The 24,234-nt window shown below is 48.3% G+C and overlaps 1 protein-coding gene across 1 annotated transcript; it reads left to right on the forward strand.

Moving 5' to 3' along the window:
• The first annotated feature begins 2,671 nt into the window (after positions 1–2,671).
• Positions 2,672–23,970, forward strand: KCTD7 (potassium channel tetramerization domain containing 7). Its single transcript, XM_055293003.2, has 5 exons — positions 2,672–3,021; positions 7,025–7,194; positions 12,690–12,868; positions 13,289–13,661; positions 23,306–23,970. The coding sequence occupies exons 1-5, from the start codon at positions 2,878–2,880 to the stop codon at positions 23,436–23,438; spliced, it is 999 nt and encodes a 332-aa protein (XP_055148978.2). The 5' UTR covers positions 2,672–2,877; the 3' UTR covers positions 23,439–23,970.
• Positions 23,971–24,234: the final 264 nt, after the last annotated feature.

Below are 24,234 nucleotides of genomic sequence, written 5' to 3' on the forward strand. Positions count from 1 at the left end.
CTGGGATTTGTTAGAATGCAAATTACCAAGGGCTTCACCCAAGACTGATCAACTCAGATTCTCTGAGGGTGGGACTGGGACTCTATTTTTTTATTTTTACTTTTTATGGATACATAATATTTTACATATTTATGGGGTATCTGTGATATTTTGTTACGTGCATAGGATGTGTAATGATCAAGTCAGAGCATTAGTGGTATCCATCACTTTGGGAATTTACGCATGTGTTGGAAACAATTCAAGTCCTCTTTCCTAGATTTTTGTTATTGTTGTCATTGAGACAGGGTCTCTGTCACCTAGTCACTGGAATGCAGTGGTGCAATCACAGCTCGCTGCAGCTTCGACCTCCCTGGCTCGCACGATCCTCCTTGCTTTAGCCTCCGAGTAGCTGGGACCACAGATGTGAGCCACCACACTCGGCTATATATATATTTTATTTTTTGTAGCAGCAGGGTCTAACTATGTTGTCCAGGCTGGTCTCGAACTCCTGGGCTCAAGGTATCCTCCTGCCTTGGCTTCCCAAAGTGTCTTCCAGCTATTTTGAAATACACAATCCATTGTTGTTAATTATAGTCACTACTCTGCTTTTGAACCATAGAGCATAAACCTTATTATCTAACTGTATGTCCTTCATTAACCTAACTCTCTTAATTTCTCACCCAACCGTTCCCAGCCTCTGGTTTCTTTCTACTCTCTAAATTTATGAGATCGATTTTTTTTTAGCTGCCACAGATGAGAATATGCAATATTTATGTCTTTCTGTGCCTGGCTTATTTCACTTAACATAATGACGTCCATCCACTTGTTGCAAATGACGTGATTTCATTCCTTTTCATCTGTGTTTAAACAAGGTCTCCCTCCAGGGATTTTGATGCAACTGAAGTTGGAGAAAACACAGACCTAGGACACTCCTACAGCCGGGAGTGTGATGGTCTAACAGAGAAAGTGTTGTGCCACCAGCTCATCTTTGCCATCCTGGAGCTGTCTAATCTATAACTCAGTTTTCTTTTCTGTCACTACACTGTGAGAATGAGATGAGGAACTGGGTGTGAAAACGGCTTGAAAAGGAGAAGCATGGTTGCGCCTGCCTGCGATCCCAGCACTTTGGGAGGCTGACTAGGGAGGATAGCTTGAGGCAAGGAGTTTGAGACCAGCCTGGGCAACATGACAAGACCCCATTTCTTTTTTTTTTTTTTTTGAGACGGAGTCTCGCTCTGTCACCCAGGCACCCAGGCTGGAGTGCGGTGGCGCAATCTCGGCTCACTGCAAGCTCCGCCTCCCGGGTTCACGCCATTCTCCTGCCTCAGCCTCTCCGAGTAGCTGGGACTACAGGCGCCCGCCACCACGCCCGGCTAATTTTTTGTATTTTTAGTAGAGACGGGGTTTCATCGTGGTCTCTATCTCCTGACCTCGTGATCCGCCCGCCTCGGCCTCCCAAAGTGCTGGGATTACAAGCGTGAGCCACCGCGCCCGGCCGACCCTATTTCTTAAAAAAAAAAAAAAAAAAAAAATTTCTTTTTTGAGACGGAGATTCGCTCTTGTTGCCCAGGCTGGAGTATAGTGGCCGTGATCTCGGCTCACTGCAATTTCCATCTCCTGGGTTCAAGCGATTCTCCTGCCTCAGGCTCCCTAGTAGCTGGGATTGCAGGTGTGCCACCATGCCTGGCTAATTTTGTATTTTTAGTAGAGATGAGGTTTCACCATGTTGGCCAGGCTGGTCTCAACCTCCTGACCTCGGGTGATCCACCCGCATCGCCTACCAAAGAGCCAGGATTGCTGGCGTGAGCCACCGCGCCCGGCCAAAATTTTAAAAAATCAGCTGAGTGTGGTGGGCGCACGCCTGTGGTCCCAGCTACTCGGGAGACTGGGGCGGGAGGATCGCTTGAGCCCAGGGGTTGCAATGAGCTATGATTGCGCCACTGCACTTCAGCCTGGGCAACAGAGAGAGACCTTGTCTTTTAAAGAAAGGAGAAAATGGCTTGAACGGGCTAAGAACCTTGATACCCAGCAGAGTCCCTGCGCTGACCGAGCCTCTGGGGCTTGACTCCGCCTCCCAGCCTGGGAGCATCTTGGGGAAAAGGCCTGTCTCCATCTGTGTGTCCCGGTGGAAAAATGGTCACAGTGGAGAGTCACTGTCATTATTCACTGAACTCAAGTGCTCCTATTTTGGGTTTTCTCATTCGGATTCCTGCGTGAGTGACTGAGGAAGGACTGGACACCCGGGCGGTGCCCTGAGGCTCGGGGCGGGGCCAGCCGCGGTCGCGGGGCCGCAGCCACCTCAGCCCTCCTCCCGCCACATCCTCCAGGAAAGGCTGCTCAGGCCTTCCATTGAGGAGACAAGGACCAGCTGCCCTGGGGACAGACATACGAAAAAGTCGTGAGCCCTTGTGTGAAGGGCTAAGGCGTCCACCCTGACGCGGGTGAGAACCCTCCTCACCTCAGCCTCGGAGGCCCAGTTATGCGAGCGTAGCAGCGCACCACCGCCGGGTCTCTCGGAGAGGGCGCGCCCGCTGGCCAGAGGACCAATCAGTGCACGGCAGGCCCGGAGGCCGCCCCCCGACCCCCCCAGGGACCACTCAGGCGCAGGCCCCAGGCGCTGCCTGCTCTTCGACTGGGCGAGCTTCCTGCCAATCAGGGCGGAACCAGCGCGGCGTCGGCCAGTAGCAGGAGGCGGTCGGGTCAGGCCAGCAGCTGGGCGCTAGCGGGTCGGCGTTGAGGGAGCCACCGCCCTCCCGCCTGCGCGCTGCCTCTCGGCCCCCTCCGGCCCGCCCGCAACCGGCGGCGTCATGCCAGCCGCTGCTTGGCGGTAGGGAGTGCCCGGGGCCGCCGCCTCCGCCCGCCCGCCCGAAGCCGCGCCCACTGCCCAGAGCCAGAGGGATGGTGGTAGTCACGGGGCGGGAGCCAGACAGCCGTCGCCAGGACGGTGCCATGTCCAGCTCCGACGCCGAAGACGACTTTCTGGAACCGGCCACGCCGACGGCCACGCAGGCGGGGCACGCGCTGCCCCTGCTGCCCCAGGAGGTACCCGGGCGGGCGGCGGGCCGGGGGGCGTGGGGAGGGGCGCGGGGGAGAAGCGGGCGCGGGGCATAGTTGACCTTGGCGGGTGGGCGGTGCCGGGGTTGGGGGCGGGGCCCGCGGACCTGCGCCCCTCCCCCGCTCACCTGCACCCCTCCCCACCCACCTTCAACCCCTGTCAGTTGCACCCACTAGGTGTGCTTCCCCACTCCCTACCCCCTCCGCCCAGTACTCACTCGGGTGATTTGCCCCCATCCCCATGTCCCACCTTTACCGAAGACGGGAGGGTGGGCCGTGGGAGGGGGACTCTGGAGCCCCGAGAGCTGACCAGGCACCGTGGCTCCAGCCTGTAATCCCAACACATTGGGAGGGAGGATCGCTTGAGGGCAGGAGTTGGAGGCCAGCCTGGGCAACATAGCGAGGCCCTGTCCCTACTACGACTGGAAAAAACAAAAAAAGGCATTTTGGGTTGGATGAATAAAAAAAAGAAAAGAAAAAGATGTCTTCTAGAGAATCCAACAAGATGCTACAGTGGTTGCCCACACCTAGTCTCCAGCTACCTAAGGAACAAGGCAAGGAGCTGTCTGCAGATAAGGGGCAGGCCAGTTCATAGATGTAGGCACGGTCACCTGGCATCCCATGGCTTCCACTCACAGGCTGCTGTGCTCTGGTGCACGGGGGCTTCCACGGGTCTTAATGTGTGTGATGCTATCGTGTCAACACCTGTGAAAGGACACTCAAGAGACGAGAAAAGATACCAGGCATGGTGGCTCACATCTGTAATCTCAGCACTTTGGGATGCTGAGGTGGGAGGATTGCTTGAGCCCAGGAGTTAGAGACTAGTCAGGGCAACAGTGAGACCCTGCCTCTACAAAACTAAAAATTAGCCAGGCTTGGTGGTGTGTGCCTGTAGTCCCAGGTGCTCAGGAAGGTGAGTTGGGAGGATTGCTTGAGCCCTGGAGGTTGAGGCTGCAGTGAGCCATAATTGTGCCACTGTACTCCAGCCTGGGTGTGACACAGTAAGAACGTACCTACAAACAAACAAAAACAAAAAAAGCAAGAGAAGGAAAACGATGCCAGGTCTGGTGGCTTACACTTATAATCCCAGCACTTTGGGAGGCCAAGGCGGGAGGATCGCTTGAGGCCCGGAGTCTGGGACCAGCTTGGGCAACACAGACTCCATCTCTACAAATAAAAAATAAACAGGAGGGAAGGTGAAGCATTACTGGACACCGAAGATGGCTTCTAGGCGGCAGGGACTAAGGTAGTGCCAGATCCAAGAGCATGTGATATGCGGGAGTCCCAGGACAATGGATAGAGGCCCTCAGTGGGCTGGGCTAGGTGATGCTCTTGGGAAGCAGATAGTGTTGTGCTGAGATTGCAAGCCCTATACACACAATGTCATGGGAAAATGAGCAAAAATCTAGAAGTAATCTCTGCAATTGGAAAAAAGTCATTAGTCACAGTGGTGCTATTTTTTTGTGCACTGTCATTGGGAAAATGATGTGGTTTGAGGGAAAGAGCACAAGACCACAGAATGCAGACCAGGGCCCCACCGCCAGCTCCCCCAACTGATGACATTGCCCCATGTGATCTCCAAAACTGTTTCCAATGGCTTTTGTCCTCTCTGCTTCAATCCTCTCATCTCTAATATGGAGCAAACACTTGGATTGGTATGAAGTGTCTTTGGAAAAGGTTTAAAGAGCTCCAGAAATGTTAAGTATTATTATTGCAAAATGATATCTGAGCCCTTGATATACACATAAAATGGTTTTAGAGGACCTACAGAGTAAGCACAAGGTATTTTCATGTCCTACAGGTGCAGAAGAGTAACAGTGCATTCACACATGGAGGTGTAACTGCCTATTTTGTTCATTCATTCAGTGAATTTTGGGTCTTTATTTGAGCCAGGCACTGCACAAGGCCCTGGGTCAGCTTTATTTAATGTATTTGTACCCTATTTTATTTCACAAAGGATTTGAAAGCTGGGAAAGGGACTGTGTAGATAAGCAGACTTTAACTGGAGCAGGAGAGATGTAATACTGAAAAGGATGCATGGCTATAATCCCAGTACTTTGGGAGGCCAAGGCAGGCAGATCACTTGAGGTTAGGAGTTTGAGACCAGCTTGGCCAACATGGTGAAACCCCATCTCTACTAAAAATACAAAAATTAGTTGGGTGTAGCCATGCCCACCTGTAGTCCCAGCTACTTTGGAGGCTGGGGCAGCAGAATCTCTGGAACCCGGGAGGCAGAGGTTGTAGTGAACCGAGATCATGCCATTGCACTCCAGCCTGGGTGTTGCAGTGAGATTCCGTCTCAAAAAAAAAAAAAAAAAAATTCATAGGGATAAAATTTGAATTGATCTGGAGGAAGTTTGTGGGAAGATTAAAGAGAACTTAAACTGACCTCATTTCTTTGAAATGCAGTTTGGTAGAAACCACAAGCAGTGCAAAACAGGAAAAAAAAAAAAAAAGCCTTGAATTTTAAGGGAAACCTCGAGCTTCTTAGGGCACATTTTATACCATCATTTTCATGTTCCTCACTCAACCCTTGTCTCCAGAACCTTAGCTGGACTGGAGACCAGTCTCACTGTACAGATTAGGAGAGGAGTAGATGCCTGGAAGTATTCAACACACAACTGCTGAGCTCTGACGTGGGCAGCCGATGATTGGTGACCAAGATGCTTTCCCTGTCTTTGGGAAGCTTGGGGTCTAGTGGAGTGAATTGATGGAGGAAAATAATTGGCAATGTATTGTGCTAGGTGCTATTATAGGGGAGAATGTGGCACACGTTCACCGTCGAAGAATGTGTCATTAACTCTATCCTGGGGGCAGATGAGGGACAGTAGAGTAGAAATGCTCACAGATGAGGGGAACTTGAATAGAAATTTCTAGAATGAGTAGATGCCACTAACCTGTATGGTGCGTTGGTGTGAATTAGAAAAAGGGCACATAGAAGGCCGGGCGCAGTGACTCACGCCTGTAATCCCAGCACTTCGGGAGGCCAAGGCGGGCGGATCATGAGGTCAGGAGATCGAGACCATCCTGGCTAACACAGTGAAACCCCATCTCTGCTAAAAATACAAAAAATTAGCCGCGCGTGGTGGCGGGTGCCTGTAGTCCCAGCTACGTGGGAGGGGAGGCAGGAGAATCACTTGAACCCAGGAGGCAGGGGTTGCAGTGAGCTGAGATCGCGCCACTGAACTCCGGCCTGGGTGACACAGGCTGAGACTCCATCTCAAAGAAAAGAAAAGAAAAAGGGCACATAGCAGATGACTCTCATCCAGATGCTTTTGTGTAGTGAACAACCTATAACACTATATGGGGCCATTTAACTTGCCATATAGACAGAAGAAGAAAGAGAGTGGTAAGAGCATTTTGGGCAAAGAAGACAATGTGAGTAAGAGCACTAAGATAGTAAATTCAGGAAGTGAAAGGACACTGAAGGCTTGAGCTCTAGAGCAGCGATAATGGAGTTGAGGTGGAGAGACCTGATTTAAGAGCCGTCGGGGCCAGGCATAGTGGCTCACGCCTATAATCCCAGCACTTTGGGAGGCCGAGGTGGGTGGATCATGAGGTCAGGAGATCGAGACCATCCTGGCTAACACGGTGAAACCCCATCTCTACTAAAACTAAAAAAAATACAAAAAAATTAGCCAGGAGTGGTGGCAGGTCCCTGTAGTCCCAGCTACTCGGGGAGGCTGAAGGCATGAACCTGGGAGGCAGAGCTTGCAGTGAGCTGAGATCACGCCACTGCACTCCAGCCTGGGAGACGAGTGAAACTCCATCTCAAAAAAAAAAAAGCTATCAGGGTTAGAATGGGTAGGACTTGGCAGGTGATGAGGGTGGGGCAGAGGGAGGAGAGAGAAGAAAGTGTTCAGATGGACCCCTGGGCTTGAGTGACTGAATGAATGGTGTGGCACCAATCAGACCCGAGGGACTGAAGATGGAGCAGCCCCAGCTCTCATTCCCTGCTGCCTGCCTGAGAGCCCTGGTGATTTCTTTCCAGTTTCCTGAGGTTGTTCCCCTTAACATTGGAGGGGCTCACTTCACTACACGCCTGTCCACACTGCGGTGCTATGAAGACACCATGTTGGCAGCCATGTTCAGTGGGCGGCACTACATCCCCACGGACTCCGAGGGCCGGTACTTCATCGACCGAGATGGCACACACTTTGGGTATGTCTCTTCCTCTACAATCAACTTTGTAGTCCCAGCAAGTGATTAGCATGGGCTTGAATATGGGACCTTGGTATCTTCCATAGTACCTAGAAGAGGAGATAGCATATTGATGGAATTTAATAAATGGGTTTATTGAAAGAGATCAATTTTTTTTTTTTTTTTGCCAAAGGAGACAAAGACAGCCAGAGAAATTCGAAATAACACACACAGGCTGGATGAAATTGCTTCAATCATAGACAATTAAACAATTTTTATTTTCAGCTGGGCGCGGTGCTCATGCCTGTAATTCCAGCACTGGGAGGCTGAGGCAGGTGGATCACTTGAGGCCAGGAGTTCGAGACCAGCTCATTACAGCATGGTGAAACCCCATCTCTACTAAAAATACAAAAATTAGCTGGGTGTGGTGGCTCATACCTGCAATCCCAGCTACTCAGGAAGCTGAGGTAGAAAAATCGCTTGAACCCAGGAGGCAGAGGTTGCAGTGACCCGAGATCACGCCTCTGCGTTCCAGCCTGGGCGACAGAGCGAGATTCTATCTCAAAAAACAAAACAAAATTTCATTTTTATTTATTTATCTAATTATACACCCACACACACAGATGTACACACACACATATATATGTGTATATATGTATCTGTATGTATATATATGTGCTGTGATGCACTGGGGCTTCCACTGGTCTTAATGTGTGTGATACTATCTATCTGTCTATCTATCTATCTATCTATCTATCTATCTATCTATCTATTGAGATAGGATCTTGCTATGTTGCCCAGACTGGTCTCAAGCTCCTGGCCTTAGGCAGTCCTCCCACCTTGGCCTCCCAAAATGCGGGTATTACAGTACTTATTTAATTTTTAGGTAGTTTTTTTGGGGGGGGGGCTGTTTTTTTGGAGATAAGGTCTTGCTATGTTGCCCAGGGTGGAATGTAGTGGCTGTTCACCAGTGCCATCATAGCTCACTGCATCCTTAAACTCCTGGCTCAAGCAGTCTTCTCACCTCTGCCTCCTGAATAGCTGGGACTACAGGCGTGTGCCACCATACCTGGCTATCCTACGCAATATGAGACCAGGAAGTTGTCATCTGTGTGGAGAGGAATAAGTGTAATCCCACGTAGGGGGGTAGTCTAAAACAACATGGAGAGTACCTTTAGATCCGGATTTCGGGGCTCAGCCTTGCCATGGGAAAGAGGCATGGTGTGTAGCAGTGGTTACCAGACTTCTTTCAGTAGTTTAAAACAATAAAAAAGATGAAAGACTGATATAGTGTTGTTCTCCTTTAATTTTGCCAAGGAAAGTCTTTAAAAAAAAACCTCTGTTGTTCCTGTCACTTAACACTAAAATGTGGAAAAACACAATGTCAACAACAGCAAAATAGCAGCCAGGCGTGGTGGCACTTGCCTGTAGTCACAGCTGCTTGTGAGGCTGAGGTGGGAGGATTGGTTGAGCCCAGGAGTTGGAGGCTGCAGTGAGCCATGATCCTACCACTGTGCTCCAGCCAGGGCAACAGAGTGAGGCTGTCTTTTTTTTTTGAGTCAGCGTCTTGCTCTGTTGCCCAAGCTGAGTGCAGTGGTGCGAGCACAGCTCACTACAGCCTTGACCTCCCAGGTACAAGCAATTCTCCTGCCTCAGCTTCCCAAGTAGCTGGGACTAGAGGTGTACACCACCACGGCTGGCTAATTTTTGATGTTTTGTAGAGATGAGGTTTCACTATGTTGGCCAGGATGTTCTTGAACACCTGGGCTCAAGTGATTCTCCTGCCTCGGTCTCCCAAAGTGCTGGGATTACAGGCCGTGCCCAGCCGAGACTCTGTGTCTTAAAAAAGAAAACAAAACCTTTCCCAAGAAAGGACTTCTGACAGTCTTACACGTAAACAATTTAAAGACTTTATGTCTCAGGGGTTCCATGTTTGTGAAATGAGAAATAATCGTAGCTGCTGCACAGGCTTGTCAATGAGGATTATATAAAGAGCCTTGGTGTGACCCCTAGCCATGTCCTTTTCAGAGTACGTGGCTGGAACTCTTAACTCCTTCAGTCTGACATTGGAGATGACTAGAGACCTTGAACCAAGTTCCCAGGAGGCAGAAACTCCAACCACTACATCTCTGTACTGGCCTCCAAGTAGGGTTGCCCACGTTGTGGGAAAGATCATTTTTATTCTCAGAAAAGATCCCCTGGTCAGATAACTTGCTTGGAAGCATCTGGGTTTCCCCAGTGGGCTATCAGCTGCCTCCAATGCTGAGAAAACAAAGTGTCACATTGCTCTGCAGAACTATAAAAAGATGTTTGTTTGCAGGCTGTTTGGGGAAGGAAATTGCCGGCCCCAGCTGGCAGCTCCCACAGCACCCTTAGCTGGGCCTTGCCCCAGGGTTTTGTTTTTCAGAGCTCACCAAGTTTGCTGAAGATCTAGAAGGGATTTTGGGGAGGGGAGTCTGGGTTTGACTTGAGGTGCATGTGCCCATGCCCAGGTGGCCACAGCTAGAGAGTGACAGCGCCAGGCAAGGGCATGGCAGAAAGCAGGAGATGGTGACATTCTTACTTTGGCTGATAAGCTCCTGTGACCTATGATTCATCAGCAGCAGATGAAGTTGTTGAATGACTCAGATAAAGTAGGGGGATCAGGGCATTTCGTAGGGTGCGTTTCTTACTATACAGCTTATGTACCCCTAGCATCCACCGTGAAGGCTGCTTGGGCCTCCACCTGGCGTTGTTCTCCATTGTTATCAGCTTGCCACGCTCTGGTCTAAATGCTGCTGAAGCTGGACCATGGTGGATGTGGGTGTAGAGTCAGCCATGGCTGGATCTGAGCCTCTGGCAGCGGTGGCTGCTTGAGCAAGCATGTTCCTGAACCTGTCTGGGTCCCACTTGAGCCTCATTTATGACATAGAGATAAGATAGCACACACCCCCAATGTCATTGAGAGGATTACATGGGATAACCCATGTACGCGGCTGGCACTGAGTAATACTTAGCGAGTGTTAGCTGGTGTTGTATTAGGTCATAGACTAAGCTGTTATTGAGGTAGCAGCATAATCTTGGGGTTTACTCACTGTCTTCCGCACGTACCAGTGATGTATCTGATTACTCTTAGCACTAAATAATCTAAAAAGCTGGTGGCTTGCACCTATGGTCCCAGCTATTCGGGAGGCTGAGGCAAGAGGACTGCTTGAGCCTAGGAGTTAGAGGCTGCCTTGAACTATGGTTGCACCACTGCCCTGTAGCCTGGGTGACAGAACAAGACCCTATCTCTTAAAAAAGAAGAAAAAAAATCTGAAAAGTGAATTAGAAGGACTGAATTTTTATTTTAAGAAAATGCAATATGTGGTTTTATTCAGCCCTGGAACCAGTTTGTTCAGACATTAGGGTTAGGCATTTTACCTGCTCTGCATAGCTACAGAATAATACTAGTGGCAAGCATGGGGAACACCTAGAACTCTTCTGCATTGCTGGTGGGAATGTAAAATGCTGCAACCACTTTGTTACCACATGCTTACCCTATGACTGAATGACTCTACTGCTAATACTTAAAAGAAATTTGTGCTTGTGTCCACTAAAGGTTTTTTTTTTTTTGAGATGGAGTCTCACTCTGTCACCCAGACTGGAGTGCAGTGGTGTGATCTTAGCTCACTGCAACCTCTGCTTCCCAGGTTTAAGCAGTTCCTCTGCCTCAGCCTCCTGACTAGCTGGGATTACAGACGCCCACCACCATACCCGGCTAATTTTTGTATTTTTAGTAGAGATGGAGTTTCACCATTTTGGCTAGGCTGGTCTTGAACTCCTGAGCTCAGGTGATCCACCCACCTCGGCCTCCCAAAGTGCTGGAATCACACGTGTGAGTCACCGTGCCTGGCCTAAAGGTCTTATATAGGAATGTTCATCCTAGCTTTACTCATAATATCCAAAAACTGGGCCGGGCGCGGTGGCTCACTCCTGTAATCCCAGCACTTTGGGAGGCCGAGGCAGGCGGATCATGAGGTCAGGAGATCGAGACCATCCTGGCTAACACAGTGAAACCCTGTCTCTACTACAAATAAAAAAATTAGGGGCCGGGCGCGGTGGCTCACGCTTGTAATCCCAGCACTTTGGGAGGCTGAGGCGGGTGGATCACAAGGTCAGGAGATCGAGACCACGGTGAAACCCCGTCTCTACTAAAAATACAAAAAAATTAGCCGGGCGTGGTGGCAGGCGCCTGTAGTCCCAGCTACTCGGGAGGCTGAGGCAGGAGAATGGTGTGAACCCGGGAGGCGGAGCTTGCAGTGAGCCAAGATGGCGCCACTGCACTCCAGCCTGGGCAACAGAGCGAGACTCTGTCTCAAACAAACAAACAAACAAAAAAAGCCAAAAACTGGAAACAACCCAAATGTCCATCAACAAGACAACAGGGTAAATAAATTATACCATATTCATGCAAGGGTATGCTTACATAATGAATAATAATAAATAATAAAAACAAACTACTGGTTTGTTTTTATTATTTATTTGGTGGATACATTTCAAAAACATTATGTTGAAGGAAAGAAGCCAGGTACGACAGAGAACATACTATATAATTCTATTTATATGTATTTCAAGAAAAGGCAGAACTCATCTTTACTGATCAAAGGAGAAGTTAGAGTGGTTGCTTCCGTAGGGATTAACTGGGATGTGGCATGAGGAACCTTAAGGAATGGAAATGTTTCATCTAGATCTAGGTGGTGGTTGGATGGGTATATTCATACTTAAAAAAAAAACAATTGAACTGTACAGTTAATATTTGTAGATTTATTGAATATTTCCTTTTTTTTTCTTTTTCTTTTTCTTTTTTTTTTTTTTGAGACGGAGTCTCGCTCTGTTGCCCAGGCTAGAGTGCAGTGGCACGATCTGGGCTCACCTCAAGCTCCACCTCCCAGGTTCACACCATTCTCCTGCCTCAGCCTCCCGAGTAGCTGGGACTACAGGCGCCTGCCACCACTCCTGGCTAATTTTTAGTACTTTTAGTAGAGACGGGGTTTCACCATGTTAGCCAGGATGGTCTCGATCTCCTGACCTCGTGATCCGCCCACCTCGGCCTCCCAAAGTGCTGGGATTACAGGCGTGAGCCACCGCACCCGGCCTATTTCACCTCAATTCTAAAACTATATATATATATATAAAGGGCTAGATGTCATGTCTTTCCACTATACTTACGTATACCTAATAATACCTAATATTATACCTAATAATATACCTAATAATAGTAATTATAGTTGCTTACTGATAACAACAACTAATAACACTTATTGAGGCCCTACTCTGTGCCAGGGATTTTCTAATCACTTAATTCCCTAACACATGAGATTTTATTGTTTTCTCCAATTTTACAGACAGGGAAACTGAGGCATGGAGTGGTTAAGTTCATTTACCCAGTGTAACACAGCTGGCAGTCTGGTTTTAGATTTTGTCCAATGCACACTGTGTGGTATTGCCCAGGAGCATGAGCTCCTTGTCACCAACCCTCTTTCCTTCCTGCTCAGAGATGTGCTGAATTTCCTGCGCTCAGGGGACCTCCCACCCAGGGAGCGTGTTCGGGCTGTGTACAAAGAGGCCCAGTACTATGCCATCGGGCCCCTCCTGGAGCAGCTGGAGAACATGCAGCCACTGAAGGGCGAGAAGGTGCGCCAAGCGTTTCTGGGACTCATGCCCTATTACAAAGGTGAGGGTCAGCTGCCCAGGATGGTGAGTATGTGGGAGGTCTGCAAGGCATCCGTGAGTGTTAGGTCTCCATCAGAATACCGGGGGCAGCATTCATCCAGATTACTCAAGATGGGACGGAGTGTCGTCCCCTCCCAGTCACGCTGGGGAGATTCAGGTTAATGTGGGCCTACCTGGCCTATGACAGTCAGCAAATTGTGTTTCAGAAGGATAGCCCTCGTCCCATTGGCTTCCCTTTGCTGTGGAGAACCATGACCCTTGTTTAAGTTTGTGCCCTTCATTGGCCCCCTGAGTCCCTTCCCTGGGAAATCTGTCTTTCCCCTCCTGCATCCTGCCATCTTCAGGACTATTTCTCTGTGCATCTCTGCCGCCCTGTCCTGCCCCTTCACCCCAGTGATTGGTGTTGTGTTCATCCTTATAGACCACTTGGAGCGGATTGTGGAGATTGCCCGGCTGCGTGCGGTCCAGCGGAAGGCCCGCTTTGCCAAGCTTAAGGTCTGTGTCTTCAAGGAGGAGATGCCCATCACCCCCTATGAGTGTCCGCTCCTCAACTCCCTGCGCTTTGAGCGGAGTGAGAGTGACGGGCAGCTTTTTGAGCACCACTGTGAAGTGGATGTGTCTTTTGGGCCCTGGGAGGCTGTGGCTGATGTTTATGACCTGCTGCACTGCCTGGTCACGGACCTCTCGGCCCAAGGCCTCACCGTGGACCACCAGTGCATCGGAGTGTGTGATAAGCACCTCGTGAACCACTACTACTGCAAGCGCCCAATCTATGAGTTCAAGATCACATGGTGGTGAGTAGCCCTGGTAGGCGAGAGTCCCATCAGGGAGGATGTCCGCCCTGCTTGGTGGCTCTGGGAGTAAGATCCCTAAAGGGGCTGCTGACTGCCCCAGAATCTGCCAAGGTGAGGACCGCGTCCTGAGGCACAGCTCCCAGGGGACAGAGGTGTAGCTCCAGTCTCCCTGACTGTACCTCAGAGTTGGGCTCAGGGCTTGTGGCCTGCAGGCACTCCGGCCAGCGCTCACCTGGCCTTTCCTCAAGGCATGGTAGTCTTTCCTTGAGGCTGATAGCTAGGGCTTGACCAGGAAGTCCCGAGAAGTTTTGTCACCTTCTTGACCTTGCAAGAGAGTTTCTGCCCATTTTAGAGCCACGTTACCAGATCGATGTAGGCCTGATCACTTCCTCAACCCTGTTCAAGCATCCCTCCCTTGTGCTCAGTGTATTGGTGTGAACACGGAACAATGGGGGATTTATCTGACCAGCCACCCCATAGACCCTGGCTGAAGAAGAAAGAGCATCTTCTCTCCCACTGCACCCCTTCTCCTCCAAGAATAGTTGCCCACATTCCGAAAATGTGGAAAGACTTTTCTTTTCCTTCCGGAACATGTTCTTCACCACCTTTTGGAGATTTAACCATAGCTGCCAAAGCTATGCACCCAGTTGGCCTTAGAAAACCACAATGTTTACAGCCCTGTCTTAGGGCCATGGCTTCTCCTATCTTCCACCACCCTCCTTGCTTGCAGGGTTATCTTCTCACAGGGCTGGAATGCAAATTTCAGAGGCTTCTTTTGAAGATTCCCAAAGTCAAGCAGGCAAGATGCCTAGATCTGTTATCTTTGACATGTAACATCCTTTCTAGAGGCTCAGAACACCTCCTTGGCTGCTATCTCATGTGTTAGAATCCAATTTGTGGTGAACCTCTTTGGAAGGGGACCCCCTCTTTAAACCCTGTTGCTCTGTCCTGGTAACATTCTCCTTCTAGGAGAGCATCTCTTCTGAGAAGGTAAAGGATGGGCTGGGTAAGACACACAGCTATCCTAGGAGCCGTAGGAAGACAAAACTTCCCTTTTGTTTTAGTCCTCACTCATCTATTTTTGTTTTACTCACTTTTTTTTTTTTTTTTTTTTTTTTGAGACGGAGTCTCACTCTGTCACCCAAGCTGGAGTGCAGTGGTGCGATCTCGGCTCACTGCAAGCTCCACCTCCCGGGTTCATGCCATTCTCCTGGCTCAGCCTCCTAGGTAGCTGGGACTACAGGCAGCCGCCACCACACTGGCTAATTTTTTGTACTTTTTAGTAGAGACGGGGTTTCGCCGTGTTAGCCAGGATGGTCTCGATCTCCTGACCTCGTGATCCACCCGCCTCGGCCTCCCAAAGTGCTGGGATTACAGGCATGAGCCACCGCGCCCGGCCTACTCACTTCTCTATATTTTGTTTCACTCCTCACTCCTCTATATTTTGTTTTACTTACTCCTCTATTTCAGAAATTGAAAAAGATCCCCAAGGATCTGTTACTACTGCATTTCCTTCTTGCTCTGTCTATAGCCTGGGCCAACTAGTCAGGGTCTGGACATGCATCTCCTAAAGGAAGAACTGTGTAGCACCATTGTTCACAATGTAACATTTCCATGCTGCGTTAGGGTGTCTCTCTCTAATCATGATTGTACCTGTCTCTTCCTGGGTAAAGGGATATATATATATATTTTTTAACGTGTAAAGAATTGATGCGAGCCAGGAACATGCCTGTAGTCCCAGCTGCTTGGGCACACACCTGTAGTCCAGGCCACTCGAGTACACACCTGTACTACCAGCTACTCCGGAGGCTGAGGCAGGAGGATCACTTGAGCCCAAGAGATTAAGACTGTAGTGTACCATGATCATGCCTATGGCTAGCCACTGTGCTCCAGCCTGGGCAACACCATCGTAAAAATAAATAAATAAATAAATTGGGGAGAACAGCCTCACTGGTCTCAGACTTACAGGACCAGATAGATGAGACAGGTATGGGGGAGCTGAAGTCTGTGTTCATATGAGGAAGAGAAGACCAAGCCCTGGGACTTTGGCTGAATTCCTCCGTGGGGCTGGAAGGCAGTGACCTCCTGTTCCCTATGTGTAAACAAAGATTCCAGGGCATGGTTTTGCACTCCTGTTGTACTCTTAGAGGTGGAAAAGAGGTGGATACTGAGATCTAAGAGGAAAGGACAGTCATTCATGTTCTGAGATATGTGCTCTCTCTATTGTTCTCATACACAAAGGGATGGTCTCTTTTCTGGAGCTGATGTCCCTGCTTGGAGGTTAGCCCAAAAACATGGCTCTTGTATTGTTCTAAGAGAAAAGTCTTTCATTTTGGTTCTTCTGGTTGGTGTTACCTGCTGCCTAATATGTGTTCATTTTTTTGACAGAGAGGCAGACTATTGAAAAAGTCTGTGTGAACAGAGAGCAATTCATTAAGCCCAGTGCTTTCAGTAATGTGTCCTTGACCCCTTCTGCTTCCCGCCTCTCCCATGGAGCATTGCAGGGCTTGGTTATTTAGAGTCCATACATGCAAGCCAGGGAGAAACTTGTTTGCTCAAATGCAAGTTTGCTCCAAAACAGGTCCTGAAGGCTTTCTTAGGGTTACAGGGATGCTGGGTAAGAACACCGTTCCTGTGTCTCTCGCTGGAGAAACCCCTGTTTTTCTGACTCCCTTTGTGATCCTCACAATAATGTATTCTGTGCCACTGTAGGACACAGGCTCTGGGCCAGTAGAGCAGGCAGAGAGGTGACACTGGGCAGCAAGCTGAGAGCTCTTTCTAAATGGAGTGAACGAATTCAGTGGCCTAGTTTTGCCATTCGCTGATGAGAAACCAACGCCAGGCCGAAAAGTGCAATTAGATGTGGTGGATTGTGGTAACGGCCTCCAAATAAAGGGGTTATCCCTGTGGAAGTGACTTCTCCCCATTTGATCCCTTTTCAACTCTAAATGGCCAGGCCCAGAGCAGAAGAAGGGTTGGGTCTGGAAGGAAGGCTCCAAAGGTTGAAAGCTTCTCCCTGATCATAAGGAAGTGCATCTTTATAGAATTGTTGTGCGTAATGTCAGTAAATCCCTCTCACTTGACAAGGGACTGGATTCATCTTGCCTTGAGACAGGCCAGTAGTTATCAGTGAGTCAAACCAAAGTGAAAGTTTCAGGAGATGGGACCACATGGTGCAATGCTCGCCATAACAAAATTCCTTAAAAATAAAAAAGCTAATGTTACAGCAACGAAAAAGACTGAAGCAAAACCACACTGAAATACATCCCATTCTAGGAGAGGAATTCTTTGCGTAACACTCTAAATAAATGGAAGGAATCATCACCTTCCTTATTCTACCTCTGCCTTGTTCACCAGGCTGCCCAGTGCTTACCATGCAGAAAGCAGTCAGCTGTACTCTGGAAGTTTCTGTTCTTCTTTCCTGAGGCTTAGGATATTCTGGGAGCTGTCTGAGCCTTGTACCTCAGGCTTATCAGGTGATATAATCTTCCTGTTCTGGGCTGCTTGCTGGAGGAATAGGAAGTGACATTTATAAGACACAGGCGATGTGAGCATCCACGTGTGGTCTTGGTCTAAACCAGCTCTTGAACAGGTTAAAGCAAAGAGCAATAACAAAACAAAAACTACCCATGCTGAGCATTTTGATCCCAGTAATGTTTCAAATATTGTCCTTCTGCATATGTTCTATCCATATTTGATTCCAATATACATTATTAAGCTTTCTTGGGTACTATTTTGCTGGGGCTCTTGCATGAAGGTGGTGCCTGTCTCATGACCCTTAAAAGAGAGAGGCTTTTTTCATCCAAGGCTGGAATGTTGGGAACTGGGGTGGGAGAGGCACTTTTTGGAATTCTGAAAGAATCATATCTGTGTATATACATATTGAGTGGGGAACGATGGGGGTTGGCGGGTTGAGGGAGGTGGGAACAAACAGTGGGTATGGGAACACACGGTCACCTCGAGTGTGGGAGGTCACCTGGGTCCATCGTCTTACTTCTGTACGGTGTTGGGTTTATGTACACACTATAACACTTCCTGTGTGAGTTCATATACCTGTCTGTGAGTGCGTTGGTGTATGGAGCCTCAGTACACTCCAAGGGCATTAAAGTCAAGAACTAGAAACTGGGTGCTGTGCCTTTCTTTTTTAGAGATGTGCTCTCATCCCTTCTCTGACCCCCACTTTGCCAGCAAATATTTTTTATTTCTGCTTAAAATGTGGTACGTTTGGGGATGCCCCACACAACAAGACAGGTTTTTCCCTGAGACCAACAGCTGAATTTCTGCCCTGAAAGGGAGGTGGGCCTCTTGAGGACCCTTCTGGAGTTACTCTAGGCTTGTCTCTGTTTCATGTAGGCATGTGCCCATCCCAGCCTAGGCAAAATCTCTGTCCTCTTCTGTTGAGAGTTCTCCAAGGAAAGGAGAGACTACAGGTGCAGTCATGTGTGTGGCTCACAACCATGTCAGGTAGTTCTAAAATAAATTCCTCCTGTCATATCACCACTTCCTTTTCAACAGGGAAATTAGTAGCTCTAAATTTCTGTGAGCCTCAGTGGTTAAGACCCTTAAGGAAAATGGACGTAAGTTGCCCTTCCTTTGAAAGCAGAGCTTGACACCTTCTTGGCTAATGAGTGTCCTCATCAAGATGCCCCTTGGAGTCACATCATGGATTAACGCAGAAAGGTGAGTTCTGAAGCTCTGAGTAGCTTCATACCCTCCAATTGCTTCCCTCTGATTATTCTGGCTTTTAAACAAAAACACTGTATCATCTGTGCCAAATGTATTCCCTGATCTAATTACTGAGTACAGTCACATAGTAATAGTACACTAATAATACAGGCTGGAAACTGAAGCTCATAGAGATATAGTTTCCCCAAGAGCTCAGAGCTAGTAAGTGGAAGAGTCAGGATTCAAACCCAGAGCCCCTTTCTGAAATCCTCGGGGGTGTTCAACAGCATGATCCTCCCTGCCTCTTGACAGCTCAGTATCCTCCTCCTCAGGTTCAGGGCTTCACTCTACCTGACCTGTGAAGATTTGGAAAGCACATATCTAGGACAAGTATTAGAAAGTCTTCATACTTCAGGAAAGGATTCTAGGAAAAAAGGAAAAAAATTCTCCCATAGATGTTGTATTGGTCCGTTTTCACACTGCTATAAAGAACTACCTGAGACTGGGTAATTTATAAAGAAAAGAGGTTTAATTGACCCACAGTTCGCATGGCTGGGAGGCCTCAGGAAACTTATAATCATGGCAGAAGACGAAGTTAGAAGCAAGGCATGTCTTACATGGCAGCAGGAGAGAGAGAGTGGGGAGGCCAGGTGGGGTGGCTCATGCCTGTATAATCTCAGCACTTTGGGAGGCTGAGGCAGGCAGATCACGAGGTCAAGAGATCGAGACCATCCTGGCCAACATGGTAAAACCCCATCGCTACTAAAAAACAAGATACAAGAAAATAGCTGGGCATGGTGGCATGCGCCTGTAGTCCCAGCTACTCAGGAGTCTGAGGCAGGAGAATCACTTGAACTCAGGAGGCGGAGGTTGCAATGAGCCGAGATCACGCCACTGCACTCCAGCCTGGAAACAGAGTGAGACTTCAGCTCAAAAAAAAAAAAAAAAAAAGAGAGAGAGAGTGGGGAAATGCCACACTTTTAAACCATCAGAGCTCATGAAAACTCACTCACTATTACAAGAACAGCATAGGGGAAATCTACCTCCATGATCCAATCACCTCCCTCCAGGTCCCTCCCCTGACAAGTGGGGATTACAGTTCAACATGAGATTTGGGTGGGAACACAGAGCCAAACCACATCAAATGTGTAGTCCTTACGTAGCCCCTGTGTTAAGGGGGTAGATGGGGCTCCCAATTTACTGACCTTCTTAGTGAGGGACACATATCCACTAGGTGAAGGAGGCCCTGCTCACAGGGTGATGAATGGAGTATGACAGAGTAGGTGAGTCATGGCTCCTTGGCTGGACCCCAAGGGTGGGATGATCTGGAACCACCTGAGTTAATGAGACTCCTGAAGCCCGACAGGTGTCCCTGCATAGACAAGCTGTATAGCCTACTTCCGACATCAGAAGCGTAACAGAATGGGAGTCTCCTTAGTGTAGTTCAGGGGATGCCATGTGCCTGGATTGGGACTCGTGGCCCTTGGACTTAGATCTCTATACTGCCAAGTGTCCCTTCTTCATTATTGTGTAGATGACCTCTTCACTAGCTTTACTTAATTTTGGTTTGTTGAACTCACAGCATGTTTCCTTAGCTTTTATTTACTTACCTTTAGCTTTCTTTTAATTCCTTACCATTTTGTTTTTCCTATCATGTACTATGGCTTAATTTCTGTTTTTTATTTTTTTTATTTTATTTTTTATTTATTTATTTATTTTTTGGAGACGAAGTTTTGCTCTTGTTGCCCAGGCTGGAGTGCAATGGCACGATCTCGGCTCACCACAACCTCCGCCTCCCAGGTTCAAGTGATTCTCCTGCCTCAGCCCCCCGAAAAGCTGGGATTACAGGCACGCACCACCACGCCTGGCTAATTTTGTATTTTTAGTAGAGATGAGGTTTCTCCATGTTAGTCAGGCTGGTCTCGAACTCCCAACCTCAGGTGATCCGCCCACTTCGGCCTCCCAAAGTGCTGGGATTACAGGCGTGAGCCACTGCGCCCGGCCAATTTCTGTTTTTTAAACATAATTTTAAACGTTCTTTTTTTTTTTTTTTTTTTTTGAGACAGTCTTGCTCTGTTGTCCAGGCCCTGCAGTGGTGCAATCTCAGCTCACTACATCCTCCTCCAGCTGGGTTCAAGCGATCCTCCTTCGTCAGCCTCCCAAGTAGCTGGGATTACAGACACGCCACCAAGCCCGGCTAATTTTTGTATTTTTAGTAGAGACGGGGTTTCACCCCATTGGCCAGATTGGTCTCGAACTCCTGACCTCAGGTGATCTGCCCACCTTGGCCTCCCAAAGTGCTGGGAGTACAGGCATGAGCCACCACACCCAGCCTAGTAGTTTTTGTTCTGAGCAAGGATAGTAATGTGCTTTTCTTTTCCCTTCCCTAGTCACGTCTACAGTGATCTTATTAGCTGTGAACTTACGTACCTCATTTTTTCTCAGATGAATATCTGCTTCTAAAATCTAAATGCAAAGGAAGACTGTCAGTATTACTATAAAATTCATAGATGTGCATTATCTAGGTAGATTCAAAGGAAAGAATTTTATGTCTTCTTCCAAAATGCACCCCCGACCCTCCAACACACCACACCCACACACACACACACACACACAAAATAATAAACAGAGCAGCCTTAGGAAGAGGGCAGTTCAATTCCTGGACTGCAAAGGACTTCTTCCCTCACGCACTTGTTTTTCTTGAGGAATGACATGATCTGGAGATCCTAGGTGTCCCCCTTCTCCAACCACTTGACACCAGGTGGACACAGAGCTATTTATTGTACACGAGGAGAAGATCTAGTCAGCTGTGGGAAAGACTGAACCATCCAGAAACACTCCATAACAGGGGCCTGTCATCAGATTATGATGTACCTTTTCTAGCCACCTCTGGCTTCTATATCAACCTTATTCACCCCTCAACAAACTATGACTTCTAGAGGATTCTTTTTTTTTTTTTGAGACGGAGTCATGCTCTGTTGCCCAGGCTGGAATGCAGTGTTGCAATCTTGGCTGACTGCAACCGCCGCATCCTGGGTTCAAGCAGTTCCCTGCCTGAGCCTCCCAAGTAGCTGGGATTACAGGCACTCTCCACCACACCCGGATAATTTTTGTATTTTTAGTAGAGATGGAGTTTCACCATCTTGGCCAGGCTAGTCTTGAACTCCTGACCTTGTGATCCACCTTCGTCAGCCTCCCAAAGTGCTGGGATTATAGGCGTGACCCACTGTACTCGGCTAGGATTCTCTTAATGTAATACAGACCCTCATTTCTTCCCTGTATCATATGATCCTGGCAGATGGCCCAGTCCCAGTAGATTTTTGGAATGGAAGTATCCATACTTTTCTCAGTCATTATTAAAATCAAGAAGTAGAATCACATAGCAACACAAAACTTGGAGCTTGACCCTCATTAAAAGAAATTTACAGGTTCAGAGTCCAGTTGAAGAAATCTTTATATCTTCAGTATTTTTGTAAAGAGGTCAGGGTGGTATCATGAGTAGGTTTAAGTCCCTACGATGTGTGTGAACTTTTATAAATGCCTTGGATATCCAGTTTCTCAACATAGCATCTTCATCACCAACTGTACCTCAGCTGACTCTGCCCCAAGGGCCCACCTGTGTGTGCACATGTTGCAGGTGTTTACTGTCCCTCTCACCATGTCCTCTCCACCTCTCCCCTCTGTTTGTCCTGTCTTTGGCATTTAAAAGCTGGTTGGCCACTTCTGGCCATGCCTTATCTGGTTCCTGTTAGCCAATCATGACAGTGATGCCATACCCAGGACTGTCTGCTTCTTATTCTCAGGCAGGTAGGTGCTCTCAGCACTGATGTCCCTTGCTTTCCATGTCAGCTTTTACATCTGGCCTGGTAGGAACTGGAGAGCATTTTCAGTCTCCATACAGCAGCAGCAGCAGAGGATCCTGCAGGCTGTATATCCACCTAAGTTAAGGTAAGGTGGATACACATCCTGGAAGCTCTGTATCTACCTCCACAACAGCTGCAGAGGATGCCTGCAGGATCCCACTGAGCAGACACACTAGTTTCACCTGCACCAGAAAGGAAGAATCTAATTATTTTGCCTGGCCAGGCATGGTGGTTCACACCTGTAATCCTATAGCACTTTGAGAGGCAGAGGCAAGAGGATTGCCTGAGTCCAGGAGACCAGGACCAGCCTGGGCGACATAGCAAGATCCTGTGTCTAAAAAAACAAAATTCAGAAACATAAGGCAGGCATGGTGGTGTGCACCTGCAGTCCCAGCTACTTGGGAGCCTGAGGTGGGAGGTTCACTTGAGCCCATGAGGTTGAGGTTGCAGTGAGCCATGATTGCACTGCTGCAGTCCAGCCTCAGTGACAGAGCAAGACCCTGTCTCTAAAATAAAAAGTAAAATAAATAAATAAATATGTTACCTGGAAACTGAGTTCACCATGAGTTTCCTAACAAAAATATGAAGTTCACTAATGAGCTGACCACATCGCTATTGGATGAAATGAGGGTGGCATTCAGTCAGCACTCCCAGGAGTCAAGGCAGAATGTAATTGCTTCCAGACATATTCAGGGGTTATTCCACCCAATTACCTAATTTTATTCTTCAAAGGCAGCTGTATTTGGAAACTCCCATTTGTCCAGAGAGGCAGAACAATGAGAAGAAATCCCTGTCCAGTTACCTGCAGGAATATTCCACCACTTACATGGGCTAGAGGATTCCATTGAGATAGGGTTTATGACTTGATTTTGAACACCTGTCAGCATATTATCTGTATGTATGGCAATTCTGACCCTTTTATGGCAACAACACCCCTGGGACAACCTGGATTTGTGGATTGAGATCCAAAGGTAGAATTTCCAGACAGTCCAACCAAGGTATCAAGTGATGTTTCCAGAGTGGAAGGCTCTCATTGTGTCCCAGGATTTCTGGGGTTTATAAGCAGTACTGGCCATTTGTGACCCTGTTTTTTACCTAATCATTCTGTCTTTTTAGGACATGGGTTTACCCGATCCCTGGCCAAGGATCCAGCATTCCAATAGCTGAAAACCCTGTATATCTTTTCTCCTATCCTGCCTTACCCAAGACACACTTGAACCCCTCAGGAAGGCTATACAGAGGGCCATGAGCAGGGGCAGCCTCTCCCATGTTTCTGCAGCTTCACGATGAGGAGTTCGCTGAGGCCAGCAGTCCTTGTAGGTGTGACAGTTGCAATATAATCAATAGTTTCAAGATCTAGAGGCACCTTTTGAAAGAAGCCCTTCAGGGATAACTATCCACAGCAGCCTGGAGCAGCGAAGGTGAACCTGAGATTTTGACCCACACAATAAGTTGTTGGTGGGGGGGGGGGGGGCACATTGTTTTGCAAATATTTTGGCTTCAGAAGACAATTACATATGCAAATATTGAGAGATTAACAAATTCCAGCTCTTATGCCTGACTGAGAAGAGCCACTGCAAGTTGCATTTAGGTACCCATGTGCAGCAGAGGCCAGCTGAATCCCAGAGCTCCCCAAAGTGGACACCAGCAGGGACTATTCCTGATGTCCCACCCAAGAGAGGAAGATGAACTCAGGCGCTGCTGCTCTGCCCAAATGCCATCCCATGTGCATTTGCATGTCACCCGTTCAAAATAAATAACATGGAATTCTTGCAACCTTATATCTGACATGTAAGACATTGGGCTGTGTGCAGGGGCTCACACCTGTAATCCTAGCACTTTGGAAAGCTGAGATGGCAGATTGCTTGAGCATAGGAGTTCCAGACCAGCCTGAGCAGCATGGTGACATCCTGTCTCTTCAAGAAATTAAAAAAAAAAATGGCTGCTGTGGTGGTACATGTCTGTAGTCCCAGCTACTCAGGAGGCTGAGATGGGAGGATTGCCTGTGCCAAGGAGGTCGAGGCTGCAGTGAGTTGTTTTATTTT

Source organism: Symphalangus syndactylus, chromosome 9 (genome assembly GCF_028878055.3).
Source record: "Symphalangus syndactylus isolate Jambi chromosome 9, NHGRI_mSymSyn1-v2.1_pri, whole genome shotgun sequence".
Classification (NCBI taxonomy): Eukaryota; Metazoa; Chordata; class Mammalia; order Primates; family Hylobatidae; genus Symphalangus; species Symphalangus syndactylus.